General features: G+C 43.0%; 1 protein-coding gene across 1 annotated transcript; it reads right to left on the bottom strand.

Annotated features, from left to right (window-relative positions):
• On the bottom strand, positions 1 to 7821 carry LOC138982311 (uncharacterized). The gene is made up of 2 exons (XM_070355573.1): positions 7439 to 7821; positions 1 to 2598 (listed from the first exon to the last, which is right to left on the bottom strand). The coding sequence occupies exon 2, from the start codon at positions 2577 to 2579 to the stop codon at positions 1617 to 1619; it is 963 nt and encodes a 320-aa protein (XP_070211674.1). The 5' UTR covers positions 2580 to 2598; positions 7439 to 7821; the 3' UTR covers positions 1 to 1616.
• Between the last annotated feature and the right edge of the window lie 16299 nt (positions 7822 to 24120).

The raw sequence follows: 24120 nt of genomic DNA, 5'->3' as shown, positions 1-24120 counted from the left end.
GTCAATTTCACTGCCTTTGCCATGAGCTGTGGACTGACGATGCTACGAGTATACGGTCTTGCTGAAAAATGGCATTGCGTTCAGTTTCATTCTGTGAGTTCGACAGCTACTTGACTAAATATTGTATTTTCGCCTTACGCGACTTGTTATTACTTTATTGTCCCATCGCTGGGAAATTCGGGTCGCTTCCTCCCAGTGGAAAGCTAGCAGCAACGGAGTCGCGCTACCCAGGTGTCTGCGTGTTTAGGTGTATTCAGCCACCTGCGCTTATGGCAGAATGACCAAGGTCTTTTACGTGCCATTGTGATGACACGGGGGTGGGACATGGCTTCCGTCTCTGGGTCTGCACCTAAAGTTGACCCGTGTCCGTCCCGGCCCGAATTCGAACCTGCGACCTTCCGATCACAAGTCCAGTGCTCTACCAACTGAGGTACCGGGCCCCCCACCCGGTGCCTCTAGCAGATTAACACTCATGAGAACGGTTCTGTCTCTCAGCCTTTGCAAACATTGCACACAGATCTTCAGGTTACGGGTTTAAGTGCTTATAAGGACACAGAAGGTAAACATATGGGACATCACTTTCAGCAGTTGACACAAAAGCGAAATCTGTGATACACTATTGGAATTAAGTGCCTGGACAACAAAACAGTTTAGTGAAAACATTCGCTTATAAATCGAAAACATTGATGACATTGGTGTGTAATAGATAGACTTCGCGGCATACATTTCATCAAGTACAATTTATACGCGTTTGTTCTTTGGTGGGACAGATTTTGCACCATCGTAGAGGCAACCTTTCAAAATGGCACTTACAAATCATGAGTGCATGCGACTGCTCACACCAAATCGTGCATATGCAATAACACCAGACTACAGAATCCCCAAACAAAAATGTTGTTGCAGTCGTTGTTTAAGCATGATAGCCTTAATCATTCGTGCAGCGAAATATGTCAACAACAACAGCTCACCACGATGACAGGAAGAAGAGGTGAACTGATGATGATACTTTTCCATGCGTTGAAAGCGATGAGAACCACGACACACCCAAACACTGACAGTTTCTTAACTGTGCAGCGATAAACGAGTATGGTTCCTGCGAAAACACACCAAACTTTGACTTACACTGCTGGCTTTGGAGTCAAGTACTTTGCCACAGGAAAAGCACTGGACAGGAAGGTTCATAGGATCACAAGATTGTCAACAATGAATTAAGGCGACAGTTACCATCACATTTTGAGGCCCATTTGAAATGGCAAAACGGCACACATAATGCAAATAGGCGATTGAGTTGTCACGTTGTGAGGTTGAAGGCAATGGAGGCTGATTTAGATGGTGTCTATTGAAGATTGTAGAAGATGGTGATGATAACAAAACGTGTCTCGAGCAGGATGAGCAAGAAATCGGCTGAAAATGTAGCAAACAGGACAGCGATGTCTAGATGAGATTGAAGAAGATGGGATTGAGAGCTACAGGATGGCCAAGAAGACATATACAAGAGGCTCACGAAAACAGCAAGAAAGAAGATCGTAGATCTTCAGCAAGATGACGTCTAGTAGAGGTTGAAGAAAACGACAAGAAAGAAGACACTGCCTCGTGGATCTTCAGCAAGATGACGTCTAGTAGAGGTTGAAATAGATGGCGAGGAAGAAGATGAGCGCGAACAAGGACACAGCAATCAGAGAGCCCGTGAAGAACAGGAAGGTGGACAGACGACCCAGACTCCGCGCTCTCTTGCTGCTGTTCCGGTTGAACTCCACGTCCGACTGCTCCATGAAGTGAATGGCCGGCAGGCAGCAGAAGAAGACGAAGGAGACGCAGCTGCAGCACCAGACCAGGTCGTGGATGCGGTGGTTGATGCGGTTGTAGGGGTTGGGTAGGATGGAGGCGGTGGAGGAGGAGGAGAAGGTGGAGTGGGCGCGCCTCTTGTCCGGGAAGAGCGAGGAATCGTGGAGGGTGTAGTGGTGGCTGTGCGGCACCCCCACCCCCACAGGCATCTCCACGAACACGTCATCGCAGCCAGAGTCCGCTGACGTCACAATGCGCTTGCCCTCACCGCTGGTGGTTCTGGAGATGGCGAACTGTAGACGCTTGTCGTCGGCGCTGAGTTGACGCGACAGCCTGCGAGGCAGTCCAGGGGCCGCGGGGCGCATGACGGCGTCATCCACACTGGTCCTCTGCACGTGAAGCGCGACTCCTTCCCGCATACCGCCCCAGTTTCCTGACGATGACAGATCTACCGGACTTCTAGGTTGGCTGCAAATGCTGATTTTCCGGACCTGTTCGCTCTGCTGGTGCTGCTGTTGTTGTTGTTGTTGTTGCTGCTGTTGTTGTTGCTGCTGTTGTTGCTGCCACTGCTGCAGAAGCTGTTGTTGTTGTTGATGTTGTTGTTCGGCTATGGAAGAATCGCTGAGCGCAAGTTGACCGAAGTTGGCGGGATGTCCAAATATGTCGACGTTCTGGGACACGCTGTGAAGCTGGAGCTGCGCTGGTGTTGCAGGCTGGTCGTTGCCGTCGTCCGTGCTGGTGGAGCAGAAGCGGTTGTGGTAGGACGGGTGACGAGACGCGCCTGTGTGTGACATCTTGGTAGTCGCTTGGTATCTGGAGTAAGTAACACATGTTCGGTGAGAAGTGTTAAGGTACAAATTACAGCATCAAAAATACTAGACTTCTACATGGCATATAATATAAAAACACTTCAGTAGAAACGCACTTGTACCAAATGAACTTCACTTCTGGACGTTCCCCGGCTGTCTGATATGTTTCTTACTAAACTAGGCAAATTTCGCACGCAAATTAAAGCATTAATTCCCGTGTCATTTCATCCAATTTGTTTTACAGGGATCACGGGACCGCCGCTCAAATAAGGGTACCTTCAAAATCGACTGGACAAAAACGGAAGGGCCCAATTAACAGCGACAACAAAATCACAATAGACAAACCTAGCAATTTTTACGTTTGCGAAGAAAGCCAGATCAATTATCTACCCAGAAAAGGTTGTTTTGTTCAGCTAGCTTGCGTATTTCGTGTGCTATGCTATTCTTACTGATGCAGGTGTCGATCGCATTAGCGGTCAAAAACGGTATTTTTTTCGTCATGAGAATATTTTACCAACATACTATATTGTGATTTTTGTCGATTGTTAATTGGGCCCTTCCGTTTTTTGTCCAGTCGATTTTGAGGGTACCCTTATTTGAGCGGCGGTCACGTGATTCTTGTAAAAGAAATCATGAATCCGAAAGGTGATCCAGATAGTCAAGTGAAAGGCCTTAACTGGCATGAAATGAAATGACACGGGAATTAATGCTTTAATTTGCGTGCGAAATTTATCGCAACAACTTTTTGGCCTAGCTTTACTTCAATATAATTTTTGCCTTGTGGTGAGATATGTGCGCGTTATAAATTCTCGTATTATTATAATCTTGCACACTGTGCAATGACTCGACCTTCGCCCCCTTTTATCACCACGGAGAGTCAATTTTACGAGTAGTTGGTAAAAGAAACAACCCGAAAGGGTGTGTGACACTAAGGTTGTTCCAGCTTCTACTGATCTAGAAAAATAATGTCACATGGTCATAATTATGACTTTTGCAACTTGACTTTAAAAAAGCCAGAGGCAGCATGCTGTGACTTATTTTGTAAAACAAAACAACCCCACAACACCCGTACCGGACCTGTTAACTACTACAATGCAAAACATTACCAAACACATGGCTTGTAAAATGCATGGCTTAAAAGAATATAACACAAATATTTCATTTGTTTTTTTGCCGTGCTTTTATGTTAGGCAAAAAAAAAAGTTGTATGTTTCTGGTCACCCGACCCTACCTAGTTTTTTCCCGCCGACCCTAGACTTTTTTTTTTTTATTGCATTTGTAAAAAAAAAAGCAAAACAAAAAGCGTCAAAACGAAAGTAACAGACGGCAGACGACACAAGGGGGATAACCCCGCATCCCTTGTGTCTCATTTGTTTTGTAATGTGTTGTCTTTCTCTTTGTATAGTAAGTCCAGTCTCTTTGCGTCGCTGAATAGTTATTTTCTACCCTGACCAAAAAAACAAAAAACAAAAAACCTACCTACCTACCCTATTTTTTGTAGCCATGTTACCAGAAACTTAATACTTTTTTTTGTTGGCCTTATAACAGACATGAACAATTTAATAGTGAGTAGTGCTGGAATACCGGGCCTACAAACTGACAGAAGACAGAGCCGAGAGGCCTGCTTCATTCTGTCCTGGTTTACTGAATTATTCGTAGCGTTTTGATTGAGGACATTCGTTATTGTAATTGACAAAGCTGTACATGAACGCATACGCTAGGACGGGAATGTGTGTTCCACATGAAAGTACAGTTTGCATGAAAACTTTCTGAAGTGAAATTCTACTGATTCTACTGATTACACGTTGAGAGGAAAATTAATGTGTGGACGAGTGGACAGTCGAACGTGCCGGGGTGGACTGCGAACTGGTTTGACCACTTTTCCCGGTTTTATAGGGGTGCGGGGCGGAAGACTTTGGGAGACTGCATGGGGGACCTAAAATTAGTGTGTGGGAGACCTAGAAATAGAGTCGGGGACATCTCCAGGCTTTGACATACAATTTTTTAAACAACTGTCTCGGTGGCTTTTGTGTGGATATCGTTCAGCTTTAAAGCATCACACTTAGCCTAGCGATTCAGCAGACGCCCCTCCCCCTTTCAAAAACCCCCCAATATAAGTCTACCCCACCTTCTCCCCCCCGACCTCCGCCCTCCTAGACCTTACTTACCCAGACTTTCTGTTCACAACTGTAGTGGTGCAGTGTAGTGTGTAGGTGAAACTCACACACATGTATACAACACCTAATAACACAGGTAATGTGTTTCAGGAATCTGTCAGGGTTCTTTTCTTTTGAGATATGGTAAGTTGTTTACGTCGATGATGGTGCAGCCTTATTGTCTGTCTTAATCCCAGAATGTAATTGAACTATATTATCATTGGCTAACTACTATTACAAGTACGGAGACCTGTTTCATGAGGACATTACAACAACCTCTGAAATATTACCACCAATTGAATCATAAGGCTCCCTTCTTTTTAAGACCTGATTTTGCATTTCAATTTTTTAGGAAAATCTGTAAGGGGGATCACTGTATAACCGCAGCTACCGTGATTGCTAGAGTTGTATATCGATGCAATAAATCGTATCGATATTATCGCGATATTTCTGAACGATATATTACACGTACGTACTGAAGTCAGTACTCTGTAAACATTTAGACACATTATAGGGCGGGGATGTAGCTCAGTCGGTAGCGCGCTGGATTTGTATCCAGTTGGCCGCTGTCAGCGTGAGTTCGTCCCCACGTTCGGCGAGAGATTTATTTCTCAGAGTCAATTTTGTGTGCAGACTCTCCTCGGCGTCCGAACACCCCCGTGTGTACACGCAAGCACAAGACCAAGTGCGCACGAAAAAGATCCTGTAATCCATGTCAGAGTTCGGTGGGTTATAGAAACACGAAAATACCCAGCATGCTTCCTCCGAAAGCGGCGTATGGCTGCCTAAATGGCGGGGTAAAAACGGTCATACACGTAAAAGCCGTGGGAGTTTCAGCCCATGAACGAACAAACAAACAAAAGACACATTATAAATACTCCAAAGAAAAAATAAAAGAATCGGGCGCTCTTCAGTCTACCCGGCTGTAAAAGTGATTATAGGTCGCTACAAAAAGAAAAGAAAAGAAAAGAAGAAGGGAAGAAAGACGTACATAAATAAAGGAGTGTAAATCCCGGAATCACTTTAAAGCGCACCCTTGCCATAGTATTTTTTTTAAGACTCTATACTTAGAGATTGTATTGCCCTTACGAAAAATGAGGAAAATCGCTTTGCAGAGGCGGACTTGCTGTTTTAACGAGTAGGGGCTAGGGACAATAAAGAAATGGGTAAAACTACACTGATTTATGTGCAACGATCGAGGATGGGCCATTTCTCTATCTCTCCTCCCTGTGTGTGTGTGTTGTGTGTGTGTGTGTGTGTGTGTGTGTGTGTATGTGGGTGTGTGTGGGTGGTTGTATGTGTGGGTGGGTTGGTGTGTGTATGTGGGGTGGGGGGTGGGGGTGTGGTGGTGGTGGTGGTGTGTGTGTGTGTGTGTGTGTGTGTGTGTGTATGTATGTATGTATGTATGTATGTATGTATGTATGTATGTATGTGTGTGTGTATGTGTGTGTGTGAGTATGTGTGTGTGTGTGTGTGTGTGTGTGTGTGTGTGTGTGTGTGTGTGTGTGTGTGTGTGTGTGTGAAATACGGAGAGAGAAAGACAAAGAGAGAGAGACAGACAGACAGACAGACAGGCAGAGACAGACATACTGACAGACAGACAGACAGACAGACAGTCATATAGAGTCAAAGAGAGTTGTTCAATAACACGTTCTGTGTACCCTATCACAAAATACAATCAGCACCATGTCCTTCGTTTGATTCATTCACACCAACATTTCTCTGTGGAGCTGTACGAAATTTACGACTTTAAGATCGAAGTTATTCTATGACTTCACACGACGGCGCTCGGTTGTTGAGTTGAGGTAATTCTTTCACTGAAAGGGTCCCCCTCACCGTATAGGTCAAAAACATGGGTGGTTCGACACGATGACTCTTAAGATTGTTTACTGACTTGGGAAGGGGGAGGGTGGGAGAAGGTACATTACATCACTCGCTTAAATGGATACAAGCCTATCCCCTCAGTGTCTATGTCAACATGACACACACACACACACACACACACACACACGTAACTACACACAGGCGCACACACACATACTTACAAACACACATACACACAAACACACACACACACACACACACACACACACACACACACACACACACACACACACACACACACACCCTTCCCGGGTAGAAAAGATTTAAAGGTCAGCTGGTAAATGCGGATTACTTCGTTCCTGTCACATATAGTACAATACTCGCTGCATTGACTTTCTAATCTATACAAAATATGTACCTAAAAAAAATAGTATACTGTAAGTGTTGAATGCCATTAATCGCCGGAGTTAAACTTATTTTTTCTCTCGAAACCGTGACGTCACATTAGATATACACGTAACTCTAACGATACAGAATCACAGACAGTCTGAAGACCGAAACGCAATGAAAGGAAATGTGACATATATAAATAGTTTAGTGTGAAAGCAAATTAGACAAAAAAGTGGACAGAGAAGCGAATGCTTCAGTGAAAAACCACAAGGGACGGATCAAAGAAACAAACAAGGAAAAAGTGGAATAAAGAGAAGAGGTGAATATGACAGAGAAAAATATGAAAGTAGCCTTCATCTACATGGAAAGGAGGCCATAACAACTTGAAGTTCAGTAACAAGTAAGCACACACAAAAAACACCGTCCTTACGAAAATTAGTAAAAACATAACCGCTATCACAAAACAATACTTACTTTCAAATGATTATTATTCCTAGCTGGAATTCCTGAAGATGTACTGAATCGGTCTAATTATTTCCCGTCAAAGTTCCACTCACTCACAAACCGTGCCTCACAGTGAAATGCAGCGGCTAAACAAGGTTTTTCTATCGGTGAAAGTATGCATACATCACAAAATATCAGGCAGTCCTCGTCTACCAGCCCGAAAAATAATCAAAAAGTAATCAAGAAACTTTCTTCGTCAAATGGTCGTCTGCTTCTACTCCATTGTACGACTGGTCGTGAAAGCAGACGACATGTGCAGCCTCTCCCGCCCTGGCTACGTCACACACACAAAATTCAACACCCCCGAAAACGTCACACGCACACTCTATACAAGTGTTAAACAGGCCCAGCGCCTCACCTTTGCCAAGCCCCCCCAAAATGCGTGCGGTGGGTTCAAGCCTGGACAAAAGCTGCAAAGAAACTTGACGGCGGCGAAAAAAACCTTTCTTACGTGCCTCCGTTCAGATACATGTGTGCCCGCGGTGCGTAGAGCAGCTTGACAGATTGTGGATATCTGCCAGGCGTTGAGGGCGGCAGTTGATGTGAACGCAGTAGGCGCTAGGCAGGAAAACAGTGCTTGTTGTGAGCGAGTGGGCTAGACAGTTCGGATGGGTGTGTCTCCCTAACTCGACTTCGATAGGTAAGAAACAAGTAAACAGCTGTGAACCTGTATTACAAAAATGCACCACCTACTCTGTGCATGACGTACATTGAGTAATTTTGGAATGTATTTTCAGCTTTCCTTTGGGACATTTTGGAGTATTTGTTTTCATAATTGTGTTTAATTTTTAACGCGGAAGAGGCGTCACCTATCCGGCTTGCCAGAAGAAGAAATGATGAGACGTCACCTACCTGTCCGGTTTGTCAGAAGAAGAAACGAGTTAAAGAAAAAAAAAGTTTTAAAAGCGTTGAAATAATTTAAATCTGCATCCCTACCCACCCGTCTACGTATTTCGGTAATCGTTATTTTTGGGTGTTGTTTGTTGTAACATTGGTGGTGGTAGCAGTGGTTTTAGCCTTCATATATTGTCAGATATATTGTCTAAGCCGCCATTTTGGAGAATTTTCTGACGATTTGGACCTTAAAAAGTTCAAGGGACATTCGCTGTACTGTAATTTAGAAACACCTGCAATGATTTGCTTAAAACGGCTCCGATACTAGGATCTATGCCAAATAAATAAATGAATTTTAATCAGCGAGCGGTTTGCATCGCCCAGCTCTCCTGTCAGGAATCAGGACTTCCGGTCGTCATCATTATTAATTTAGTTTTCATAGATACCCATTCGTCAAAGTAGATCAAGACCGTTGGATTAAGGAAATCAAATGTACAGTCTAGCTTACGCATGCAAATTCCGTGGCATACAGCGCTGCTTCGCACAACAGAAACAGACACAATGTCGGTTGGAGAAGGTCTGCAAGGACTACCCGCAAACACAGCAGTCAGATTTGAAAAATAGAACGCTCAAACACTCGACCTTCCTTGTGTGTATTGTCATCTATTCAACTCCCAAAATGAACTCTATAGCTCTCGGCTTAATTTCAGATCTGTAACTTTAAGAATAGTGCATGAAATACTCCGGGTCGAAAGGTAGGACGAAAATTATGACTCACTCAAAGAACGTCCCAATGAGAAATTACAGTCTGGGATGCCCACTCAAAACACAGCCGTTTTCAGTTTGAGTAACTAAGCGCTCAAACGTTTATTTTAAGGTATTTCTGGTGTGTGGTCACATAATTACAACCCCCAACCAGAACTGTATAGCTCTTAGGGCGATTTGAGACAGTTTTCTTGTTTGATATAATTTCTTTAAACAAATGTGTTCTTTGAGCCTCTTTTCCATTTACACTCTTCACATGAGTAAGGTATTCTGTTCTGCTTTTTATAATGTTTCTGTCTCAAGAAAATAAAATAATGTACAAAAGTGTACTTTTCATGAGGGGGTGCGTGTGAGTGTGCGTGTGAATGTGCGTGTGTGTGTGTGTGTGTGTGTGTGTGTGTGTGTCTTCTCTGACTTTTTTCCGTATTTTTCTTCTTTTTGTTTTCTCCGTCTTCCTTGCCGAGTTGAAATATTACCCTCGTATGTAGTATCCAAATGCTTTGGTAAATCCAGTACTCGTTCATCCTGACAGCGAGGACACAGGACGTTGAAGTTTACCCGAAAAGTATGTGAACAGAGGAATACCTGCCTTGAAGGCTGAAAAGGTTGATGACAGGATTTACCAGGCAGACTGACTTATAACCAGAGAGGTTCTAATGGAATATTGTCCTCCGGCGTCGTGCTTGTGTGGGCCAAAACATTAATACAATAATGCGAACTTGTTGAAATGATTATAATATAGTGATGTAAAATTGTAAGTTTTTTCGTTTTTAGATGTGTGAATAAAGGCATTTTCGTTTGTAAATGCCACAAAGAAGAGACTCCGCCGCGAATAGAGAGTCTACAAGTACCCTTACGTGCTAATTTTGTACCAATATCTCCTCGTTGTTCAAAGCACGTATATCCCATGCCCACGTTAAACGAAAGTTCAGGGTTACATGTCAAGCATTACATGTTAATTGTTTGAAAACACGCGTAGTGGTTTCCAGTAGAACAAATAAGTTTCTGTTTGCCATTGACAGTACCACTCTAATGCCGACAGCAAAGACGCACGGTGGACATTGAACAGTTTGCGGTGTGGCTGTTTAAAAGCAAGATAACAATGGAAATGTATTCCCCAGAAGAAGAAAAAAACCACCCGGCAACATGACTAATCAACTTGAACACGACCGGTTTTGACTAGCGTCTTCATCATAAACAAAAGAGTTGCCAGAGAAAGCTTGAGCAAAGTGTTGATGGATCCACCAAATATTATTGAACTTAGTATAATTATTTTAAAAAGTACAAAGCGTTGTTTAAATGCGTAAAGAAGGTGTTGAATTGGATCCAAAGCTTTATATATATGTTTTTTTTTATTAAGTACGTTATGAAGTAATTTTGATCGTTTTTCATGTGTAGATTCTGTCCGGTTGACATTTTTGTAAAACATTTTGTTATCTATTAGCTTAATTTATTCTTATAATGTTTTATATGATGTGGAACGACAAGAAGATATGATGTGGTGTGTCTCATTATTATACATATTAATTTACTTGTTGTGGGTTTTCTTGTAATTTATCATCTATACCATAGACCCTTGTTATTTTAGTTTTTTTTTTTTTTTTACATAAATGTTGCCTTGCCTTGTACCAAACTGACATAGTCACTATTCCGTATTTTGGCCAGAAGAGTCACTTTTACGGGCAAACGACGTACAATCTTCCTTTTATTCAGTTGCATAAATACAAAGCCGTAATCGAATGTTATAATAAAGGAGCACAACAAGATCAACTTATAAATGTGCTCTTAGAGACAAACGAGTAATGTGGCGGACGATATTTTAAATGCATTATATTTAAACAAATGAAAACAAGAACAACAACAACGATAACTATAAAGACTGAAATTGAGTAAGTTGACAAGTTGGCGAACCAACACTGACTTTTATAAGCGCCGGGCAACAATATCTCTTTAAAACCTGACATTGATTAAGTTGACAAGTTGGCGAACCAACACTGACTTTTATAAGCGCCGGGCAACAATATCTCTTTAAAACCTGACATTGATTAAGTTGACAAGTTGGCGAACCAACACTGACTTTTATAAGCGCCGGGCAACAATGTCTCTTTAAAACCTGAACTTGATTAAGTTGACCGGTTAGTGAACCAACACTTTTACAGGCGGACGACCGTATATCCCTTTTGAGGAGAAAAACTGTTTTAAACAGTTGACCAAGTTGACTTGTTTGTGAACTAAACTGACTTCGCCACTCTCTAACGCCCGCATGGCCCGGAGGACTGGCTTAGACAAGGTCCGTGAATCGGCTTTTTGAAACCAACACAAAACCAAGGTTACCGAACCCAAAAGGATTATAGCCGGTCCCGTGGGTTTGATTGACCAGTTATTTCACCGTTGCTGTATAACATTCCTGAATGACTTCATGAATGTTATATAGCAACGATGAAATAACTGTCTGTCATGCAACTATTTTGACACGCCGGCGTTGTACTTATTTATTCCGGACCGGCGTCGCGGGGTCAAAGAGTAAAAGGCTGTTACACGCCGTCGATCCAAATATTCTCAGTACACTCCCCCTAGCATCCTGTTTGCGGAAACGACACGAGATAAAAAACGCTGGCGCTGGACCCGAGTACTCTTCAGACTGGCTCGCTCCCCCAGTATGAAAGTTTTTGTCTTGTGCACGTGGATTTAAAATTTTTTTAATTTTTATTTATTTTACACAATTAAAAAAATTATTAGAGTAAAATAAAACATTAAAACGTTCATAATAAACAATAGTAAACAAGAATTAAAAAAAAATAAATAAATAAAAAAATAGACCGCCCATGCCGGGAATCGAACCCGGATCCCTTGGATTTAAAAAAAAAAAAATATTTATTTATTTTACACAATTAAAAAAATTATTACAGTAAAATAAAACATTAAAACGTTCATAATAAACAATAGTAAACAAGAATTTATTATAAAAATAAAATAAAAATATAAACAAAACAGACAGCCCATGCCGGGAATCGAACCCGGATCACTTTAGCCATAGTCGGAAACGCTTTCCACCAAGCCAATCATTCGCCAGTGAACTCAAATGCCTATAATCCTCGCGCACAGTGGTACACGCACGCAAAGCACGCACGCACGCAATAAGCCTGGTGTCGCTGTCGCTGGCTGGCTGGCGGATTAGCCGAACGGCTGTTCTATCCCACCGCGAATTGCGCCCGCCGTTAAGAGTGGATTTTGTGATTTATTTGGCATTTAGGTCCCAGGTAACATTATGAAGTTTTAATACGATCAATCGGACCTATTATCAAGTTAGTGTATCAACTTTTGAACGAACTGCGCCCAGTAGTTTCCCAGCAATAAGCTGTTAAGTCGAGACAGACAGACAGACACACACACAATTAAAGTCTGCTGGACCCTAGTACTGCGTACTCGGGGATAAACTGAGGTGAGTCTCATACTAAAACGCATAAAAAAGGATACTTTTCGTCAATTGTGTCACTTGATTTTGATAGCATTGCTTGCTAATGTACTAAACTAACTTCACGCCGTATAAAATAGTTACATCGTGTTTTGGGAGCACAACACAAAAGTTACGGGTCGCACTACACGAAGAAGGGTAGTTGGTCTAGAAATATCACTTAAACAGCTTCTCAAAACGCATGATGTTACTAAAGTTAGTGTCTAACATGTACCTCATATATTCGTCTTTTTTTTGAATTAAAGTGATCACTGTAATATAACTCACAGTGCCCGTATTCAAAGACTTCTTGAAATATTTTGCTTTCAGAAACCAAAACCTGGCATTCATAGCTGTTTTTATTGATATTACATTCATCCAAACACACACTTCTTGTAATAGAGACATGGACTAGCTTATGCTTAGTGCATCTTGTGATTTTGGTTGCGCTGTGTTTAAAAATGACGCATACAGATCAATTCAAAGTTATGTAGTTGGAAAACACAATGTTACGACACGCACAACTTGCATGTTACAGATAGCACTTAGTTTTGGTTTTCAAATGTTACGGTTAGGTTCAAACTTAACTACCAAATATTATAGTTTTTTTGTGTAGTTTTGTACAATTTAATTACTGTAAACTTACGTATTAAGACTAAATACTGTATCACACTATGTATGCATACCTAGATGAGTGCTTGTTAGCTTCCATAAGCATTATGTCTAACAAAAAACTAACAAAACTCATGCTTTGGCCAATACAGGACATTTTGGTATGTATTCCTGTGTCGTGATCAAGCATCAGGAGCCGTCATCGCATGTATTTGGCCCGACAGTATCTAATATATATATAAGAATGGACGTAAGTGTGTCTGTCTGTCTGGCTGTGGTCGCCATTTCTTAGAGATGGCAAGATGCAGGCACAAGATAGTGTGCATGCACACTGCACATGCCTATGAGCCGCAGATGTGCACCTGGGTTTCTTGATTCATTGTTTCCTTCATCCCGTTAACTACCTTGTAAGCGCCCACCCCATTCATGCACCAATTTCGAATGACAGTAGGGTTTGGGCGACTTGGTATCTGAAGTCAGGTCGTTTTGGGTGGTTACCTTTATTTGAGCGGCTCTCACGTGACCCCTATATGGTATAGACTTTGATCCCAGCGAAGCTGGAGGTATGGTTACAACTCGCTATTGCCGCGGCCCGTTGTTGCCGCGGCCCGTTATTGCCGCAACCCGCTATTGCCGCAACCCGTTATTGCCGCAACCCGCTATTGCCGCGGAACTTTCCCGCAAGAAAGATCCCCTGATTCCGGTTTTGTTAAAAAAAATTTTGCGCCAGTTAGATGCCATCAAACAACAGAGTTGGTAACTCTGCCGTGTGTTACGCGTGATTGTTCTGAAAAGTGACTATTACATGATTCACAGTTCTGAAACTCTACTATTTATTTCATCGTAATCATGTAAGCCCTCATACGTGATTGTTCTGAAAGCTTACTAATTTACATGATTGTTCTGAAACTCTACTAAAGGTAAACTTGCTTCACCCGTGAAATGTAGTCAGATATGGAACAATATGTATACCCCTGCCCAACGAAGTGTGTTTGAGTTGATCCGTCTTCTGTGTGCGCGACAGCTTCAGATGTGTGTTTGAGTTGATCCGTCTCTCCACTCCCTTTGTTTAGGTGTAGGGGGTGGGGGAGGTTTGTTCATATCAACTGACCTTTTATCAAACCATTTGAATAATTCATATACAAAATTCTGGTGGTTGCTGTGTAATAAAAAAACAAGTGTCATTGAAAACAGAGATGTGCTAATACATTTAGCTTTCATGTGTGTGTATGTTACGCGTGATTGTTCTGAAAAGTGACTATTACATGATTGTTCTGAAAGTCTACTATTTATTTCATCGTAATCATGTAAGCCCTCATACGTGATTGTTCTGAAAGCTTACTAATTTACATGATTGTTCTGAAACTCTACTAAAGGTAAACTTGCTTCACCCGTGAAATGTTGTCAGATATGGAACAATATGTATACCCCTGCCCAACGAAGTTGGAGGGGGGTATACTGGATTCACTTTGTCCATCTGTCTGTGTGTATGTCTGTATGTATATATGGAACAATATTTTGATACAATGATACTAAATCTTAAGTGATATTGATATTTATACCCCAGCCAAATGAAGTTGGAGGGGGTATACTGGATTCACTTTGTCCGTCTGTCTGTGTGTATGTCTGTATGTAAATGGAACACTATTTTGATACAATGAACCCCCGCCCAATGAATACAAACTCAACAAGTAATACGTTTCATACATTCAACATGTCTTCTTTATTGTTCTCAACTCAAAATTGAAATTAAATGTTCAAAGACAAAAATTATATATAATCTTCAAAAATGTAATGATTCTTCTTGAGTATTCCCAACTCAAAATTCAAGTTACAGGTTCAAAGGGACACATAGAAACTTTTGAATTTTCCTCTTTGCCATGCTTAGGTGGCGAGGTCACCAAAATGGATCGAAAGGCTTGGCAAAGAGGGAAAATGGAAGCTACTTTTTGCCCAGTTAAAGACGAAAGGCACAACAAATAATTTTTACAAATGAAACTTTTTTATGAACTAAAAATTCAAGTGGAGAGGGGATGATAGACGTGAGGAGATGTCCGGGGTTGCGAGATGTGTGGGGAGTCTGGGCTATAAAGTTCTTGCACGCGAGACAATATACTTCGGCACCCGTTTAATGAACCAAAAGAAGAGATGGTTCTACCAAAAAAATAGATGCTTTCACCAAAAGAAAAGATGGCTTGAGTGACAAAGAATTAAAGTACCAAAAAAAATTCTGATCCGCCAAAAGAATTGCTGTCTGAACAAAAAATAAAATAAAGTGGCAAAAGCAAATATACTCAGGCAAAAGAAAATATAATCACGCAAAAGATTGACTACTTCAGGCAAAAAAAAATATAGTTTCAACAAAAGAAATGGATAGTCATTCTCCAACACAGTGAAACACTTTGAGAGAGAGGCTGGAAATGTCAAGATTTCTCGGAGTTGTTGAGAATGACATTGTAAAGAACTGGTATATGGAACGAGCACCCGCAGAGCACACCGAGATTGCCGAAGCACCACATCGCACACTGAAAATGTGGACAACAGTGTTTTAGTGGGCAACGTCACCAGCTGAGTTGCTGAAGACTGGGAACACGATCTTCGTGGGATCTTCAACCCTGGAAAAGGAGCTCAAGACTGCCATCCGAGAGACCGAAGAAAAGGTTGAATCATCGTCCTGGGCTGACTTCGAGGAGTATGCCACATGTCGGAGGATTACGATCGACGAAAACAATCAGTTTTTCTGCAACTGTCCGGAGTTCCTCAAGTGCTACGTGTGTCATCATTCCATGGGCATGGAGATTCGTCTGGAGGTGACCAACCCCCCTGCCCAGGCCAAGACCATCCCAATCGGCCAGAAGCGAAAGCGCGGTCGCCCAAAGCAGCTGCTGTCGAGACCAGCGCTTATCAGGCAGTGAACACACTGATCTTGACTGCTCTGTACACTGATTTTATCATTTTCATTTAACTTTCTTTGGACGTACAATTATGATTATGATATGGAGTGACACTATTTTGTCTCTGAAAGTACACTAAACTTTATATTTTTTGCTGACAGTGGCTATTTTGTTGTTGAAATAATTCGGGTTTTTTTTTTTAGAATTCTTTTGCAAGTCTCATTTATTTTTTTGGTAGAATCAATCGTTTTTTTGCTAGAAGCATCTATTTTGTGGGTGGAAACATCCGATTTTTTGTTGGAATATCTTTTGCTAACTAAGCAATTCTTTTGGTGAAAGCATTCTTTTGGTGATTTAATTTATTGCCATATACTTCTTTGTGTGTGTTTGGGGGGGGGAGTATTTTGTTTATCAACTCTCTCTCTCTCTCTCTCTCTCTCTCGCTCTCTCTCTCTCTCTCTCTCTCTCTCTCTCTCTGAATATTTGTGTCATCCTAAATTTTAGAAGGGGGGGGGGGGGGGGGCAAAAAGACATGTTTGCCCCCCCCCCCCCACCCCAGGAACAGCTGCCCCCCCCCGTTTCCGATCCCAGTGCACTGAGTACATATGCACACACACACCACACATACTGCACACACATGAAAGCTAAATTTATTAGCACATCTGTTTTCAGTGACACTTTTTTTTTATTATGTACACAGCAACCACCAGGGGTAGGGGTATACATTATTATTGTTCCATATCTGACAACATTTCACGGGTGAAGCAAGTTTACCTTTAGTAGAGTTTCAGAACAATCATGTAAATTAGTAAGCTTTCAGAACAATCACGTATGAGGGCTTACATGATTACGATGAAATAAATAGTAGACTGACTTTCAGAACAATCATGTAATAGTCACTTTTCAGAACAATCACGCGTAACATGTGTATGTGTGGTGTGTGTGTGTGCGTATGTACTCAGTGCACTGGCGTCGGAAACTGGGGGGGGGGGGGGGGGGGCAGCTGCTGTTGCGGGGGGGGGGGGGGGGGGGCAAGCATGTCTTTTTGCCCCCCCCCCCCCAATATTTAGGATGACAAAAATATTCACACACACACACACACAGAGAGAGAGAGAGAGAGAGAGAGAGAGAGAGAGAGAGAGAGAGAGAGAGAGAGGGTGAGAGAGAGAGTGAAAGAGAGAGAGAGAAAGAACGAACGAACGAACGAACGAACTTTATTACTCAAGGATGGAGATTTTAGGCTCACGCCTAGTCTTACAATCTGTCCCTGCTAAACTAAGACATAAAGATAAAGACAATAAAAGGACAATTGTCAATCGCAATCATACAGTATTACTAATTACAACATTACCTATACGACTACATAATGCATAATAGAACATTGAAATGTACATGTATGTCAAGATAATACAAAGGAAAAGAAAATTCGACTCGCACACACACGCGCGCCGCATGCCTGCAATCACGTTCGCACTCAATACAACACACACACTCACACACACACACACACACACACACACACACACACACACACACACACTCACACACACACACACACGCACACGGACACACACACACAACAACAACTTCATCAACATCATCATCATCATCATCATCGTCGACATCATTATCATAATCAACAAAATATATAGAGGTTAGTGATAGCAATGCATTCTTGCTAGAAACAGCTTCAGAATGTAACTGTTCGTGACAACAAATATTTGCGAAGCTGCGATTTGAAGTGTTTAATCGTGCTTGACCCCTTTATCTCACATGGTAGCGAATTCCAAATTGTTGAGCCCGAAAACGCTAAACTGGTTTTATATAAATCAATACGGGGTAGCGGGGAAATTAATTTGTTTGAGCCATATCTGTCTGTTGCTTTCTGAAATAATGATCGCATGTACTGTGGGGTCTCGTTTATTTGTACCTTAAACATTAAAAGAGCCTTATTAAATAATAACTGATCTTTAAGTGATAGAAAATTAAGGCTGCTAAGCTTTTGATCTGTTGATGTTTGTGGACCCGGCATGATAAGTTTAGCTGCGCGACGGTGAAGAGAATTGACTTTTTTAAAGTGAACATCGCCACAACCATCCCAAAGTGTAGATGCATAATTCAGATGAGGTAAAATATGACCATAATAAAACAACTTGAGTGCTGAGGTATCAGCGTAATGCTTTAATTTGGAGAGAAGGAACAAGTTTTTAGATAAGGTTTTGGTAACACGGTTGAGGTGGGACTGCCACTTTAATTCAGCGTCTATGGTGACCCCGAGAACACGATGGCTGGTTACTTGCTCAATGGGTGACTCATTTAAACTGAGATGAAGATTCAGAGGAGCGAGTTGGTGTTTCTGTCGTGTTGTGATCACCATGCATTTAGTTTTGCCTGGGTGTATAATCATTGAGTTTTGTTTACACCAATCAAATATGTTGTTCAAACTCGTTTGAAGAGAGGTTTCAATAGATTGTAAACTTTTACCGGACGTGTAAAGAGACGAGTCGTCTGCGAAAAGGTCATTAATAACCGTCTTGTCTGATATATAGAGTGGTAGATCGTTAATGTAAATGCAAAATAAAAGTGGGCCCAAAACTGATCCTTGTGGGACGCCGTGCATGAGCCGTCCTATCGAAGAACGATTACCACTAAGGGAGACAAACTGCGTTCTGTTCGCTAAATAAGAACGAAAAAAAGGTAAGTAGGATGCGTCGCCTAAATAACAAGATAATTTCTTTAACAGAATTGTGTGATCAACAATATCAAACGCTTTCTTAAAATCGAGGAAGACGGCGCCGACTGTTTCCGAATGGTTAATGGCAGAGAGCCATGTATCGCATAGTTTAACGAGAGCTGTGTGACACGAATGTTTAGGGCGAAATCCTGATTGAGATGGAGCGAAAAGACCACGGCTTTCCATGTGCAGAAGCAAGCACTTTTGTACATGTTTTTCTAATGGTTTTGATAGAACAGACAATAGCGAAATTGGCCTAAAATTGTTTATGTCGGTTAAGTCTTTTGTTTTGGGAAGTGGAATTACTTTTGCGGTTTTAAACATTTCTGGAAACACATTTCGGTCAATACATAAGTTGTACGCATACGTAATTGGCTCAACAAGAAAGGGTAACGCTAACTTGAGTAAGGAAGCGGGTATGTTATCGGGTCCCATTGACTTTTTATTACTCAAGTCAGTTATTAGTCGCCCGACTTCGTGGACTGCAATGAATGGGATGTTAAAAGGTTCAACTTCTTTCATATTAGCCTGGCAAAATAATTGAAGAAATTGTGGGCATTCATACTCGCTTTTGTCATTTTCCCTATAGGTAGACTCCAAAAGCTTACTAGGAAGAGATAAGAAATAATCATTAAAGGCACTGGGTGAAATACCAACCGAAGTTGAATGTTGTCGGGTTTTAGATTTTGCAGTTACTTCGTTTATTGCTCTCCATAAGGAAGCGGTATCTTTCTTCTCAGAAACAAGTTTATTAAAATAATGCTTTTTGGCCCGGCGCACGAGGTCTAAGACCTTATTTCTTTGTTTCTTGTAATCAGCTTTTAATTTGTTCTCTTTATAGAAATCGCGAAGAGCCATGGCGTTTATAATGTCTTCATTTAACCACGGGGGAAGTGTGGGGTGCTTAACCCTCTTTTTGCGCAACGGTGCATGCTTATCAATAATTGGCAAAAATGCCTCATACAAAGCAGAAAAGGCACTATTTGGACAAGTATGATTGCAAATAAGATGAAAGGGCACAGAAGCAATGTCACGCAAAAAATCCGTCTCATTGAAATTTTTAAAGGATCTGTACTCAATTGTTGTATGGCCCTTAGGCGGACGTTTAGGTAATTTAAAAGACCAAGTGCAAAAAATGGGGCTATGGTCACTTATACTTTCATTGGATACAAACACTTTAGAAACATTACACACATTGTTTGTGTAAATATGATCAATTAACGTTGCACTAGTACTGGTTACTCTTGTTGGATCTTTGATTAATTGCTGAAGACCAAACAGCGATGTAGTAGAAGACCATGCATGTTGCGGTTTATTTAAATCATAATTAAAATCACCTAAGAGGAGAATATTAGAATTACAGTTATTAACGTTGTCCATCATGCGCACAAAATCGTCAATCCATGCAAGTGAAGAGGCTGGATTTTTATATATATACCCCACTAACACAGAAGGAGATTTAGAGTGTTTTATCTCCGTCCAGATGCACTCCACATTCTCTGACTCTAAATCAGTTCTCCTTCTTGTGATTTTCACAATACTGTCATGGATGTAAAGCACAAGTCCAGTATGACTAGACTGGTTGCTGTCGCGTCTTAAAATTGTATAGTTAGTAATGTCAATAGAGGTGTCGTCGATCCTGGAATCAAGGCGAGTTTCGCTAAGTCCAAACAAATGAATTGGCTTGTTTGGTCGGTTTAACATTAAGCACACATCTGGAACTTTGTTAAACAAATGATAAACGTTAAGGTGTCCTATACGAAGGCCAGATGTAGAATCACCCAACGGCATAATTAGGTCACAATGTAGGTCAGATCAGAGAAAAGTATTTTCCTTTTGTCACAGTAAAACCGGACAAGAAAAAGAAAAAGCAAATGTCAGTGTCTACCAAGGTACTTAAATTGTCCGTGATGGAAACCGCAACAGAGAGTTTAATTTTTTTTTTAAACTCAGTGTAATTCCAGCACACAAGAATACTTTTGCAGAACAGGTACCACGGGTAGCAAAAGTAGAGAATAAAATTTATCAGAGAACTCAGCAGTATTTCTTTTCCAGATCACACCTTACGTGAGTGTTATCAGAAAAGGGCCCTTTTGGGCTTCTACTCGGCACACAGAGACACTTGACGAACCAGCATGTACCCTACGCTACACACCTTCAAGACACAGATTCCGAAACAAAGCACAAATTACTATTACACAGATATAATTGGACCAAGCCAGCTTCTCCTCTACACTGCACACAGTTGCCAAAAGACAAGCCACAAATTAATACGGCATGGCGATTGGTTGCTGGAAGCGAAAGGCCTGAAGGTAATTAACATAGGCCTGCATTACTGCTGGGTGTACAGGCGGCGGGACGATTGGACGGGCGGAGTCAGGAAGCACATTGTTGAACGCCGTAGGTTGGAGGTGACGTGGGGCGGGGTCAGACACCTGATAGGCGCCAACGCCATGTTGCATACCTGTCATTGGGCCTTGGACAGGGCGATAGTCTCCCTCCTCGAAGTAGGACCCACGCGGTGGGAAGGGGGCTGCAGCCACAGCAGGGGGTAGCGCTCCTCTGAAGTCGGGAGGTGGCGGCGGCGGATGGTGCGGAACGAAGTGTCCAGGCGGGAGGGTCGGCGTGACGTCCTGATGACGAGGTGTAGATGAGACGAAGGGGGGAGCGTTCCACTGTTGATCACGCTGCTGCAGGGGCGGGTACTCAGCGTCGTAGTGATGATTTGGAGGGTTCACATGGCTACTGGGCTGACCGTAACCATCTTGCTTGGAGGCCATTTGGGGGGGCGGGGCGTGCTGTTTGCGGGAGATGGTTTGCCTGGGAGGACGATGTTGAAAGGGAAAAAGGGTTTCAGCCAACCTGGCTGTCCCCTTAGGGCTTGGGTGAATCCTGTCCCTGTACAGGGCCAGACGAGGAGCCCCATTGGCTGTCTGAAAGATCGGAGTCGAGTTGACGAGTTGAACACCCAATCGCTCACAGACGGCGGCCAAGTTGGAGTTGGATGGGCTAATCAAATCATTGAGGGGGGAGCGGCCTCTGGCAGGGAGAATAGAAGACGCATGGAGACTGGCTAGAGGAAAGGCGTGACGTAGAGACATGACTAGCTCAGCCCAGTGGTCGCTTGTAACCTCTGTTGACGTCTGCATGCAGGAGTTAACTCCGACATGGAATGTCGCACTTCTAACAGAAGGCACAGGTTCTATGTGTTTTGCCCAGTCATTCAAGTCCTGTACCGTCATTCCCGACACGCAGATTTTTTGGGGGGAGTCGCGTGGTGACGGTAGAGACTTACTTAAGTCAATAGATTTCACTGTTGAGTCGCCCAGTAAAAGGAACGTTGTGCTGGCACCAACAGCAAAAGCGCGAAGCTTCTCCGGGGGGGAATGACGTCTCCTGTTCTCTTTAACGGGGTCCTGGGCTTCACTACAGCCCCGGGGAACTGCATTGTTTGAGGAAGAGGAGGGAGATATGACACAGTTGAGTGGCGCTGACACGTTCGACGAGGCTGAGTTCACATCTCTCTGGTCGTCATTGAAAGCTACTGGTGTGAGGGAAGGGGGGGACTTTGTCGGTGACTGTGAAGTAGTTGGGTCAGATCGTTGCACATTTGCGGTCTTGATGATGCGCATAGAACTGTTCACATCATGAGTGTTTGAGGAAGGGGGCGGGGGCGGGGGCGGGGGCGGGGGCGGGGGGGGGCGGGGGCTTGGATAGCGGTCGTTCCATTCGACGAAGTTGTTTCACCTGAGCAGTGAGATCCCCTACACCACTCTTAAGTTTTTGGTTTTCAGCCTCAAGGGACTGGATGCGTGACTGCAGGTGGCTGATTTCGTCACGGAGCTCGTCTACGTGGTGGCTGTTGTCCATCTGGACACTGGCCTTGATGCGTTTTTCAGTGTCACTAATGGCAGAGAAAGTTGCGTCTTGTAGCCTTCCAATAAAGTCATGCAGACCCAGTACTTCCCGCTCTAGCTCCTCCACGCGGCATTTGGTGATGTAGGGGGAAAATTTGGGAAGGCAAATCGGCTCGACTGACGACGCCGCTGCGCCGCAGAGCTTTAGAAGAGCGGGTCCGTATGCCGCGTGCAGGGGTGAGCGGAGTTGACGCTGGGGTTTTGTGGGGGGCTTTGTTGACAGACGAGGATGGACTAGTGAAATCATTATCGTCCCAGTCGATAAAGTACGAGCTGACAAAGGGAAGTGGGGCGGATGCGATCTTTTCTGTCATCATGTCTAGATTGGTGTCGTTAGGGGACAATGAAGCCATTGCGGTGGTGAGACTGGCCAACTCAGTGAAATCATCTTCACTCCAGGTCGGGCAAGCGTGGCCCTGGGCGAGAAGGGTCCCCGACTGTGACTGGTGTTTGAAGTAAAGCGTAACAGTAATCAGTTTTTGATCCGTCTTTACTTCGGATTCAATTGCGGTGTCGTAAAGTCTAACTACTGTTTTCTGCAAGTTGGCGGGATGGGTAGCGGTGAAGGGAGAATCCTGAAATGGTATATTGATGGATTTTTCTTCACTATCTCTGTCCTCTACCTCCAACCTAATGCTGGACTGCTGTGATTGTAGGTTCCTATACCGACTGAGAATCACAGTCCGCCATATGTACAACTCAGACAGTGGGCATTTATGCGTTTTTTGCAACACACATAAGGTGTCGGTCATGGTACTGTCAGTTGGTGTGACCCTGTCGTAGCTGCTCACAAGAGCCATGACGTCACACCATGCGGTTTATAGCAGTAGGGGAGGCTGGTCGAAGGGTGTGCATTACATTGTGCCGACCGACACAACACGCTGTCCAGTGAGAGAGACGTGCCGGGAGGTAATTTAAGCAGGGGTCAGTGGAACCATGGTTATAACACAAGACAGTCTCAGTCACGCCAAGATAAGAATCACAGTGGCACTTCACGGCGCGCCATAGTTCCTCGGCCGTACACGGCCGAACAGACATTAGTCACATGGCCGACGCTCATAAATCACCCACGATAAGCGCTTAGCGTGGCGCTGCTACACATCGTAGAACAATGGAGTCGGAGAAATGAAATGAAACTTTGATACTCCTACCGTCAACAATAGTCACTTCTCATCAAAATGAAGATGTTTGTCCTGTAGCCAGTTACACTAGCTATCCGTCAATGCACTTTTTAGCACAAAAGTCACATGATGAACAAAGAAAATCCTGTTTCTATCCAGAGCGCGTGAGACACGTCTTGGCGCGTCTAGAGAGGGGTCAGAGAGGGAGAGAGAGAGAGAGAGAGAGAGAGAGAGGTACCCAGGTGATGGATACTTTACAAACGACAAAGTGTAAGTGGGTCACAGCGGTGATGCAGGGTTGAAGTAAATTGCTGACACGTG

Source organism: Littorina saxatilis, linkage group LG12 (assembly GCF_037325665.1).
Source record: "Littorina saxatilis isolate snail1 linkage group LG12, US_GU_Lsax_2.0, whole genome shotgun sequence".
Lineage (NCBI taxonomy): Eukaryota > Metazoa > Mollusca > Gastropoda > Littorinimorpha > Littorinidae > Littorina > Littorina saxatilis.
The sequence above is the reverse complement of the archived record's forward strand: the minus strand, read 5'-3'. Positions and strand labels throughout refer to the sequence as shown.

Excerpts from the sequence above, each read along its gene's own strand:
- LOC138982311 (XM_070355573.1), bottom strand. The coding sequence starts at position 2,579 with ATGTCACACACAGGCGCGTCTCGTCACCCGTCCTACCACAACCGCTTC.